The sequence below is a fragment of the Camelina sativa genome, chromosome 11, assembly GCF_030686135.1.
Source record: "Camelina sativa cultivar CO46 ecotype springtype chromosome 11, ASM3068613v1".
Lineage (NCBI taxonomy): Eukaryota > Viridiplantae > Streptophyta > Magnoliopsida > Brassicales > Brassicaceae > Camelina > Camelina sativa.
Window position 1 is genome coordinate 40,302,614 of NC_141890.1, and position 11,904 is coordinate 40,314,517.

The 11,904-nt window shown below is 38.0% G+C and overlaps 3 protein-coding genes across 3 annotated transcripts; all 3 read left to right on the top strand.

Moving 5' to 3' along the window:
• Positions 1–80: 80 nt before the first annotated feature.
• LOC104725514 (uncharacterized) lies at positions 81–1,007 on the top strand. The gene is given in 3 exon segments (XM_010444183.2): positions 81–373; positions 582–698; positions 700–1,007. Coding segments are annotated over 3 exon segments (513 nt in total). The 5' UTR covers positions 81–223; the 3' UTR covers positions 946–1,007.
• Positions 1,008–1,490: 483 nt separating this feature from the next.
• LOC104728754 (uncharacterized) lies at positions 1,491–2,597 on the top strand. The gene is made up of 3 exons (XM_010447695.1): positions 1,491–1,526; positions 1,641–1,829; positions 2,244–2,597. The coding sequence occupies exons 1-3, from the start codon at positions 1,491–1,493 to the stop codon at positions 2,595–2,597; spliced, it is 579 nt and encodes a 192-aa protein (XP_010445997.1).
• A 1,378-nt stretch (positions 2,598–3,975) lies between these two features.
• On the top strand, positions 3,976–5,099 carry LOC104725515 (uncharacterized). Its single transcript, XM_010444184.2, has 2 exons — positions 3,976–4,238; positions 4,610–5,099. Exons 1-2 carry the CDS (start codon positions 4,026–4,028, stop codon positions 4,961–4,963), a joined length of 567 nt encoding a protein of 188 aa, XP_010442486.1. The 5' UTR covers positions 3,976–4,025; the 3' UTR covers positions 4,964–5,099.
• Positions 5,100–11,904: the final 6,805 nt, after the last annotated feature.

The window sequence follows — 11,904 nt, forward strand, 5'->3', positions numbered from 1 at the left end:
TAACGTGGATGTTCGCCGGAATCAATCGACCGGTGTATCGGATTGTATGTCTATGGTATTGACCACATAACGTCATAGAGTTCATGCATATATATTATACTTCGTGTAGTTGAAAATACAATAGTATATTTAGTATGTGTGACCATGTTTTCTCTTGTACTTCATGTACGTAGGCATCTTTTTCCAAATATAAAACATTCTTCCGTGGAGAAATGGCTTTTCCATGGCGGTCCTGTCACAAATGCTCTCAATCTATTCTTCAGCCTTGACCTCCACAAATTATATTGATGCGATATGCAAACATGTGGAAAACAGTACCTCCTTTATGCAAATGTTGAACGCCTATCCTCCTGCCGTCTCTGCAAATGACTTGGTACTAAACTACTAATATTTTAGCCACATATCTATTGAACTGCTCATTTTTTTTTTTGTTTTCAAAATCAAAAGTTTTGCAAGATGTAACATAAACATCTTTAGTTTGCAATTGCAATTATCTTAACAATTCATTTTTAGTTCTTAAACATAGATTTATGTTAAACGTTTTAGTAAACCACAGTCAATTAATGATTTATAATCTGTAGTTTTCACTGGCTAACGTCGTGATCAACCTCGGCATATCCTACGCCAACAACACGGGAGGTTTTGCCGCAGAGACGGCAAAGAAAGAGCCAGTGAAATTGTATTTAAAGGAGCAGTTCATGCAGGTCATGCCGGCAAGAATATGACGGTATTCAGTTGTATTTAATAATGGCAAGGGGGGAGCTTAAGGAATCTCCGATGGGTGCAAATTATGATATCTTTCGTTGTACGGACCTCACATTGAGCGTGAAGGATTTGGTCGGGGGAAACAGAGACAACGCTTCGAAGACGCTCATGGAGGTGACATCGCAGATGGAGAGGCTTATATACTTCGCTAGTGGAGCCACCATAGCTCTTGGCGGTTGAATAGGACACATACAGTCGCGTGTTAAGCTGGCTAAGGTTTTCAATTTGTTGTTTGCATTTCCTCAAACATTGTTATCATTTTAATTCTCTGCAATGAAAATCAATATATTTTCAAGGACAGTACTATGAAGTTGTATTGGAAAAGAAGTACACGAGTAAGGTTGATAGGTATCAGGTGGCTTTTTTTTATTAAGAGACTTCTACTAGTTTGGAATGATTTTAAGAATCACTAATTTCTTATTATAAATGCAGTTAAAATTGAACAATTATTTTAATAGTTTTTGAAAATAGAAATATATATATATATAGTCCCAAATAAATTTTAGTTTTTTAAAAACTTATAAATGAAAAAAAGAAATTATAGATATGGTGTTACCAAAAAAATTCTTGACCAAAAAAACTACGAGTAATTTAACTTACTCAACAAATTGTATATATTAAAATGAAAAAATAAGGAAATTATAATAATCTCAGATTTTTGCATACAATGAAAATGAGAAAATAAATTCTAGTGGTTTTTTTTGAGTAAAGATGGCAACAAGATCATGAGTTCCATTAAATCATTATGTTACTTGAATCAAGTAAATGTGTATATACTTGAAAGGTGTAAACTATAAATAAAAAAAAGGTGTAAACAAGTAAATCTGTAAAAAAGGTGTAATAGAGTTTGAGAAATAAAACGTTATGGGACAAAGAAAAAATTGTCTTCTTCCTCTCATTGTTCCTTCGTCGTTTCAGTGGCACTTTTGTTACAATTTCTCGTATCCCCTGCAACCTCCACACAATACATCGGCAAATTATGCCAGATGCCATTTATTGACAACAAACCCTTCTGTTTGCAAACGTTGAGTGCCTATCCTCCGGCGCCTTCCGCCACAGGCTTGGTAATAATATTTAACTCATCTATATTGAATCAAATTAGTTTTTGAATTGCATATTTTAATCAGTTCTTAACATGTAAGATTTTTTCATTTGAATTTTCAAATTAATTATTGTCTATGTTTTTCTTACAAAAGAGGTTTTAACAATCATGGATTTTCACAAATGTATGTGAGATAAATGATAGAATAGTGAAACAAAATAATAGATTGATGTTCGAACTTGAACATCAGTGCAACTATGTTTAAAAAACATATATACATTTTCCAAACATTTTTTTAAAAACCATATATACATTTTTTTTTAAATCAAGTGCAACTATGTTTTGACTTATTCATAATGTAAAAAGTTTAGAAATAATATGTATGCATCGTAGTTTCAAAAGTTTTAGAAATAATATGTATACATCATATTCACAGCTTCCACTTGCGTCAGCCGTGATCCGCGGCATTGTCCTACCCCAAGCCCATAAGTCGGCTAGTTTTGCAGAAAGAGCCGCAAAAAGGGAGCCGAGTTTAAAGACTCAGTTCAAGACGTGCCAAGATGCCTATGTAACTATTGGAAAATCTCTCATGAGCGCTGCTGGAGAACTCAAGGACACTTCAGAAACCGCAAACTATGATGTTACGACTTGTACCGACCAAACTACCCAAGTGATTAATTTGATTGGTAGAAACCAAGACATGGCTTCCAAGAATCTCATAGAGATGACAGTGCAAATGAACAAGCTCCTTCGTCTCGGTGTTGCAGCCACAGAAGTTCTTGGCGGGTGAAGACGAAGATGAGAACATATACCATTGGGCATGTCTTTATATATGATTGAAACTGTTTTAATGTATACTATATAAGTGCAAAAGGTTCAAAACTATTTTAATATATGCTATAATTAATTTCAAAAGGTTCATCCGAGTTCCATAGCAAGGTTGCGTACCTCGATCCCACATTAAAAGGATAGATATATGGCAGTTCGAAAGTAAGAGGAGGAGTAAGATGTATCATTATTGTTGTTTAACAAAATGAAAATTACACAACAAACATATGAAAATAAATTATTTTTCAAAGAGAGAGTACCATAGGATCATAGTCACTTTGGAATATGTACTTATCAGTTGTTGACCTTTAGAAAATTATACTTATTTTGTTTTATTTGTGTGAACAATTTCTGGAGTACGTATATGTCACATGAAAGCTGATATCTTCATTGGAAACAAGTGATTAAACCTTAGGTAGCTGTCAAGCTGAGGGCAGTACTGTGGCCTGTGGGGATGAGGTAGCAAGAGTAATATTCTTGTGAAGCAAGGAAGCTTGAAGATCTCCTTGAAGACATATATTATAACCAGCAAGATTATAGAGGATCCTTATGGAAAAATGCCACTTTAACTACACTAAGACAAGTTCTGTAGTATTAAACACCGTGAAATCCATAAACACAGCAAATCCGATCATTACTCATACTGTGCGTCCGATTTAAGAGATTTGGAGAACATTTTTCTGGAGCTAGCGGGACACGAAATTGTGATAAATCTAATAGTATAAGGAAACTATCAAAAATGTTGAAAACATATTGATAGTGAGGGGCTGCTAATGCGATAAATAAATCTCGTGAGTCGACACACAAAATTTGACGTGAACGAGGCATTTGCATTATATATCTATAGAATGATTAGTTTGAATCTGATATCGAAAGGCAAAACAAGTAAAAAAAACTAAAGTAGCACGTACATGCCAAACATACACAAAAGCCATCACCGCATGTCGAAGCCATTTCCGTTTTTCATCAAAGATCCAAAAGTTGCTAATTTGGCACTAAGAAACTATTTGTCCTATTATATATAAATGCAGTTAAAAAATGAATAATTCTTTTACTAACTTTTTGATTATGGACAAAAATACTATTCAATTTTACATTTAAAACTAGATATATATTAAAAGAATTCTTGACCAAAAAAGTACAAGTAAATAAATCTAGTCAACAAGGTGTATACTAAATCAAAAATCAGGAAAGTATAATAATCTCAACAACCCAGTCAGATTTTTGTATACAATGAAAATAAAAGAAATTAAAATTCTAGTCAGATTTTTTTTAATAGTAAAGCTGGGCAACAGAGTCATGAGTAATATGTACCTGTATATATACTTAAAAGGTATAATAAACCATAATCACAACATCAAAAAGAGAATCCAAAAGTTGAATCTTCACGATGAGTTTGAGAGAAATGGCTTATTCCTCTGATTGTTTATTCGTCGTTTCAGTGGTACTTCTGTTACAATTTCTCGTAGCCCCTGCTTCGGCCTTGCCCTTAAACTCCACACAATACATCGACAAATTATGTCAGATGTCAGCTATTGACGACAAAATCTTCTGCTTGCAAACGTTGACTGGCTATCCTGGTGCCCTTTATGCCGGAGACTCGGTAATAATATTATAGCTAACCCTCATTAGTTTTCAGTTTTATATTTTTAATCACACGTTAACATGTAAGAGTTTTTATTTGAATTTTTAAAATTATTTTTCATTACAAAAAGAGTTTTAACAATCGTGGATTTTCAAAAATACAAATATCACATAAATAATAGAAGAGTACTCAAACAACAAATGTTGGAACTTGGTAACATTAAAAAAAAAAAACATATTTTTATCAAGTGCAACTATGTTTTTCTGACCCACATTCATAATGCATAAATTTTAGAAATAATAATTACGTACATTGTACGTAATTTCAAACATTTATCTTCTTTTCTTTTTTGGTATGAAGTTCAAAAACATTTATCATCTAATCTACAGGTTACACTTGCTGAAATCGTGATCAGCGGCCTTCTCATACCCCAAGTCGAGAAGACAATGCGTTTTGTACTAGTCACAGAAAAAAAGGAACCGAGTTTAAAGACACAGTTCCAGAAGTACCATGAGACCTATAGAACTATTGTATACTCTCTCGAGAATGCCTTTGGAGAACTCAGGCTCTTTCCACGTACCGCAACCTATGAAGTTATGACTTGTACCGACCAAATTACTCAAGTGATGAATCTGATCGGGAAAAACCAAGAAATGGCTTCAAAGACTCTCATTGATATGACAATGCAAATGAAGAAGCTCCTTCCTCTCGGCGTTGCAGCCACACAAGCTCTTGGCGGGTGAAGGCAAAGATGAGAACATATACCATTGAGCTTGTCTTAATATATGATTAAAAACTATATATTTTAATATATACTATATAATATAATTGCATGCTAAAGGTTGAAAAGTATTTTCATATATGATATTATTTCCAAAAGTTCATAGTTTTAAGTGACATAAAAGTTATTATTAACTGAGAAGTGTCTCTACCAAAAAGAGATATCTCGTATTTAAAAAGCAAAATTCAAACGAAGTGATATATAAAAAAAAGGATATAGTAGACATTATTGTAGCTCAGTGGCAACACGTGGGTGGATTGGCATTATGGGGTAGGTTCGAATACTAGTACTTTAAATTTTTAAATTTTACCAATTTCTTCTTTTACCAACGTGGATAGTTCAACTAGTAAAAATTATTTGGTAAAATCTAAATATCCCTGGTTCGAAGAACGACAATTAGAAAAATACCATATAAAATACTCTGATCTATGGCCTGAATGGACGTACGTTCCTAATTCCGAGAGCTGTTAGTAATTCAAAAATAAATAAAAAAAGAATTCTATTGGATATAGTGGCCTAGACATTCCCAAAACTTGGCTGAAATTAGGAATTTGAGTATTAATGGTTTTCATGTCCACGCACGAAGAGCTTTGAGCCCTTGACTATAGATAAGCATTTATGCTACATGCAATCAATACAATAAAAGAATAATGTGTTGCTTTTTTTGTGTGACACATCAGCCTCAACATTAAAGTTGGTGTTGACACCTCACTTAAAATCAATAGTCAACGAAAACATTTCAATTAATACAACTAAGATTTCTAAACAAATAAGAGCATCTGCATCGGTCAAGGACATTTTTTGGTCCTTCAATTATTTTATTCATATTTTCAGAGTTTCTTAAGTTTGTTATTAACATCGGTGTTCCTCAGATTTTGGTCCCTCTAACTCTTCTTCACAAGCTACGCACAAGCCTCTCTTTCGAAACTGAGCTTCAAACTGGGTCATTACCTTAACGCAGATTAAAAATCTCCAACCGAAGGTTAGAGTTCTTGTAGACGTTTGAGCAATGCTCATAAACTGGGTTACCATCTTCTGGTTCTTTATGCGGGTGGAATCCAGTCCCGGAACAGCTTCTCGATCAATGTGGTTTCTACATATACATCGTACCAAAGCTGATTTCTTATTACATATCCGTGATTCGCTTTTCCAAGTTTAAGAAGCCCTGGTTCAGCAACAGCTTGAAGAAGACTACTTATTGAGCTCGTGCTTGGCTTTAGACCAGCAATTTGCAGTCTCTTTAATATCCCAATGGCATTTCTGGATAAGCCTTTAGAAGCGTAACCAGACAAAAGAGAGTTCCATGTCACTATATCTGGTTTCAGACCACATGTCTCCATTTCGTCTAGGAGACCCATAGCATCATCTACATGACCCGAAGTTTACCATTACGATCTCGTTCCAGACAAGATCATCTCTTTTAGGCATTTCATCGAATACCTTGTTAGCAAAATCCAAACTCACACATCTCCCATAGAAACCCATCAACGCAGAAACCACTCGTGTGTCTGAACATTCAAGTCCTCTCTTGATCAAACCTCCATGGATAGTAAAACCAAGTAGCCGATACATTAGCACAGCACAAATTCTCAAAACCATTGCGAGAACTACTTCATCAAATTTAACTCCTTTGTTCTGTAGCTGAACAAATTCCTCTAAAACCTTATACTTCTCTACTCCGTAATGCTCCATCTCTTCTAACAAATCCCTCCATGAAACTTGAATCCTTGGGAAACCCATGAAGAACACAGAACTAGCATACCCAAATTCTCCGAATTCAAGGTAACGAGTGATCAAGCACTTGGCGATGAACTCTAATTCGAAGTGATTAAGAAACTTCATCGTCCGAGCATGAGTAGCTTTCAATAATCGAGTCCGACACAAAAAAAAAATCACGGAGAAGGAAGTAAATTTCGACTTATGAACATCTCTGAGTATACTATTGGTTTCCAAGGATTCGCCGTGATTCGTATCGGTACCGGAAAATAAGACCCGAGAAACGTGAGAAGATTTACATGTTCCGCCCTCAACAAAAGAGAGCAGTTGGTTATCGAGAGCTAGGATTTTTAATCTCTTCCTCTGTTTCGACTCTGCATCGTCTTCATCTGCTCCTTTCTTCGACGACGAAGCTGCCACGTGTAACGAAGGACGGAGAAATAAACGTCCCCTATGAAGGAACGTTCCTTACATAATTGTTTCATTTCGATTTAAATAAAATCAAATAATTCTGAAGGACGGAGCATATATACGCCGATGCATATGCTCTAAAATAAACTGTGTGTTATTAACCATGTCAATTAGGCCCAAATTCCGCAGGCTGGCCCGGCCCGGCTCGGCCTTGTCTTGAAAAACACCAAGCTCAGACTAAATATATGTCTAGAAAAATCGGGGTTTTTGGACTCATTCCGTTCGGGCTTTAGAGTTTTTAGGGCATTTTGGATTCATCCCGTTTGGGCTTTAGAGTTTTATCTTATGGATCAAAATTGAAACTTATAAGTTAGTTTATAATATGTTTTAAAAAGCAATTTTAAAAGGTACCATATAAAACAAATCAATGAAAATTTAAATAACTCATCTATATTCACTAAACCCAACTTAATCTAATATAAAAAATTTAAAACCAAATAAATTTTTATACTTTAACCAAATAAGAAATATATAATTTATCTAAAATATCACAAATATTTTTTTTTATAAATATTAAGTAAATTTGAAAACTAAATTAGAGTTTTAAACTTTATTTACAATAAATCATTAAAAAATATTGCAATCAAACAAAAATGTTAACAAAAAAATATAATTATATTTGTATAAGGGTTTTCCAGCCCGCTCGAGCCCGATTGGGCTAAGTCCTAAAATTTTGATTGATTTGAATTTTTGATCCGAAAAGTCTTGTAGCCCTGCTAGAGGCGGGTCGGGCTTTGAAATATAGGCTTGAAAATATTTTGGGCCGGGCCAAGAAAGGCTCAAATATATGCAGGTTTTGCGGATTTCGGGCCGCACCGGGCCGAGCCAGCCCGATTGACACCTCTATGTGCCACATCATGTTGTCTTTCACTTCATAGACCTTTGCCAACATAATAATAAGAAAACATGACGCCTCTAATCGTTTGTTCTTCTCCTTCACACTATAAGACTGCTCTTGAATTCAGTTAGAGAAACAAAATATACAACCCAGGAAAAACAAACATCGTCTCGCTAGAAGGGAGGTGCCGACTGACACTGGCCCTTGGTGTTGACCAACACTACCCCACAACGTCGATCGATGCCACTTGAAACGACCCGACCCGTTTTTTTTTAAATAATAAATAATAGTATTAAATAAACTACAACTAGTGGTCTCATACCCATTAACCACCTAACCACAATCACAAACTACAGCGGAAATAACCAATATCAATATCCAATAAATAACCATTAATATAACATAAACAATATCCAAATACCAAACATCAGGAAACATAAAACTGGCAAACTAGCAATGTTTCTAATGACCCAACTTTAGCAACCTAGCAATGCCAGACAACAACCAATCGAGTCCCTAGAACATCCTCCTCTTCATTGCCTTGATTCCACGATCACACTTTGCCTTTATCTGCACCACAAACACATATTGCAATGCATGAGTATTTAATAAACACTCAGTAAGGCAATCCTCTCATCTACTGGGCTATACACACAAGCAATAGAGACATCTCTAACCATCAACCAACAATCAACAATCAACAATCAACAATCAACAATAACAAACCAGGACTCAGCATCGACCAACACCAACATGCATCGACCGACACCTGATGGGGTGGTGTCGACCGACGCATGATATGCATCGACCGATGCAAGGTTCACTTGCATCGACCGATTCTCACATTGCATCGACCGACGCATACTCGACATAGCACGAAAACCCTAGGTTATACGCGCCGTCCTCGCACTTGCATCGACCGACGCACAAAGTGCATCGTCCAATGCACATGCTGAGCATCGTCTTCCCCAAAGCTTCTCGCTGGATCTTTGTTCCTGGAACCACAAAACTCGATCCCAAGCCACAAGAAAGCTTCCCAACGTCCCAAATAACATATGGAAACGACCTGACCCGTTTTTTTTAATAATAAATAATAAATAATAATTAAACGACAACTAGTGGTCCCATACCCACTAGCCACCTAACCACAATCACTACCAACAGCGGAAATAACAAATACCAATATCCAATAATAAATAACCAATATTCAAAGCATAACCGATATCCTATAACCAAACAACGTTTCCAATGACCCAAATCTAGCAACCTAGCAATGCCAGACAACAACCAATCAAGTCCCTAGAACATCCTCCTCTTCATTGCCTTGATTCCAGAATCACACTTTGCCTTTACCTGCACCACAAACACAAATTGAGATGCATGAGTATTTGATAAACACTTAGTGATGTAATCCTCCCATCTACTGGGCTATACACACAAGCAACTGTAATTCCAATGTTCCAAACAATCAACAAACAAAGCATACAAACCAGGAAAACAAACATCATCTCGCTGGAAGGGAGGTGTCGACCGACACCAGCCAAGTGTCGACCGACACCAGCCAAGTGTCGACCGACACTGGCTCTTGGTGTCGACCGACACTACCCCACAATGTCGATCAATGCCGCTTCACTGGTGTCGATCGACACTACCTCTGCAACTGAGTTTTGCACGAAGCTGAGAGTCGAATCTCGCTCCCAAATCTCCACTGAATCGTCCAATACTCAAAAACCAAGCCAAGTACGTCCTTAGGAACCTGTAGCAATCAATCCCCAGCAAGAAAACACACAAAAACAGCAACAAACAAGCAAGAACAAGGAATCACATGCTTAGATTAGCCATGGTCATGCACTCACCTCTTCGCAGGAAGTTTCTGAACGACAACAACAAATCCAACCCTCCTAGCAAGCTTCTAGCACCTTCCTAGCTTTGGATCTCTCAAGAAACAGCAAGGAATCTCACCAATCTCTCTCACAAGCTCAAGAACCAAGTTTTCTCCCTTTTCTCTCCAAAACAACAAAGCAGTGACAAAACAAACTCTCAAACCCTTCTTGTCGTCGAAACCCACTTAAGTAACCCAGTTCAATGGTTTCCTAAAACCAACCCGAACCGAATCGATCAAAAACTCAATCTGGTCGAACCAGAAACCTTGGTGTCGACCGACACCACCATGGGTGTCGATCAACACCACCATGGGTGTCGATCGACACCCACCCCCAAAACGCAGAGTTTTGGTTCGCGTGCGTTACAATTCTCCCCCACCAACATAGATTCGTCCTCGAATCTCGAACAACCATCAGCTAAGGACTCCCGTGCAACCGTCTCCACAGCCCACACTCCTCCGACAGATCTATGGAAGGTCACCTCTAGGCAATATACTCACGCTCCAGGCATTATTTGCTCTCGACTTTTGGACTTTCCTTTACTCATAGGCCTGAACCTTGAGTTTTTATTGGCTCCTCATCAGACTTGAGTCTGCATGCCATAATGTTGGCTCCTCATCGGGCCTTAACCCGCATGCCATTATATATAAGGACAATCCAATACTCGTCTCTTGGGTTGCCACCCTACAGCGCACCCCCGGATCGTCATCCGAAGTCGATATACCAACCATACTCCCAAGCCACAAAGACTCAGAATATGGCAGTACCAGGAGAACCTAAGTCTCCCAAGAGTCATGAGCAAACAATTCTGAACACGTCTGAGTCCTATTCCTATCCAGGTTCCCTTCTTGTGGCTCGTGTAAGACAACACAATGTCCTACAAACCACATATCCCCTCACTGGAATACCTGATGACCACACAAGGATCATATACATGCCGTAAGGGCTGCCACAAAGGCCAAATAAATGTCCAAAACAGGACCGCCACCAAGGCAAACAAATATCATAAACAGGACCGCCACCAAGGCCAAACAAATGTCCTAAACAGGACCGCCACCAAGGTCAAACAAATGTCCTAAACAGGACCACCACCAAGCCCACCCGTCCCGAAGGACCGTCACAAAAACCATCTGTCTCGAAGGACCGTCACAAAGACAATATGTCCCGAAGGACTGTCACAAAGAAAAACTGTCCCAAAGGACCGCCTGAACATGCAATCTGGCTAAACAACCCACCACAAAGGCCACACAATTGGCTAAACAGCCCGCCACAAAGGCCACACAATTGGCTAAACAACCCTCCACAAAGGCCACACAATTGGCTAAACAGACCACCACAAAGGCCACACAATGACTCAAAAGACCGCCACACACGGGCACAATGACTCAAAAGTCCGCCACTAAGCACACAATGTCTCAAAAGACCGCCACACCCAGGCACAATGACTCAAGTGTCCGCCACGAAGGCCACACTAGCCCCTCCAAGGCTCACAACCACTAAAAATGGACAATTCTAACTCTCATAAAACTTCCCATTTTTAGAACTTTCCACTTTTGGAATCTTTCCTCTTTTAGAAAATTCTATTTCAGGAAATTTTCACTCAACACCACCACAGTCCCAAAAAACTCTCATCAAAGGAATCTTCTTCTTCCGAAGTTCCTTAATCCTCCTCTCGAGAACCCTCACTAGTCTCGCCTCTAAAGTCATGTTAGGCTGAAGATCTTCAGGAATCTTAGCCAACAACTGATCATTCTCACGGAGACACTTCCGCAACATAAACACATGGAAAACCTTATGTAATGCTCTCATCAGCTCAGGTAACTCCAGTCTATATGCCACTGGTCCAACTCGCTCAATCACTCTGAACGGACCCATATACCTCAGACTCAACTTAGTCTCAGTCAATGACTTGTTCGGACCCCGCAGCATGGCCATCTTGAGGTACACTCTATCTCCCACCTGAAACTCAAGATCTCTCCTCCTTCTATCGGCATA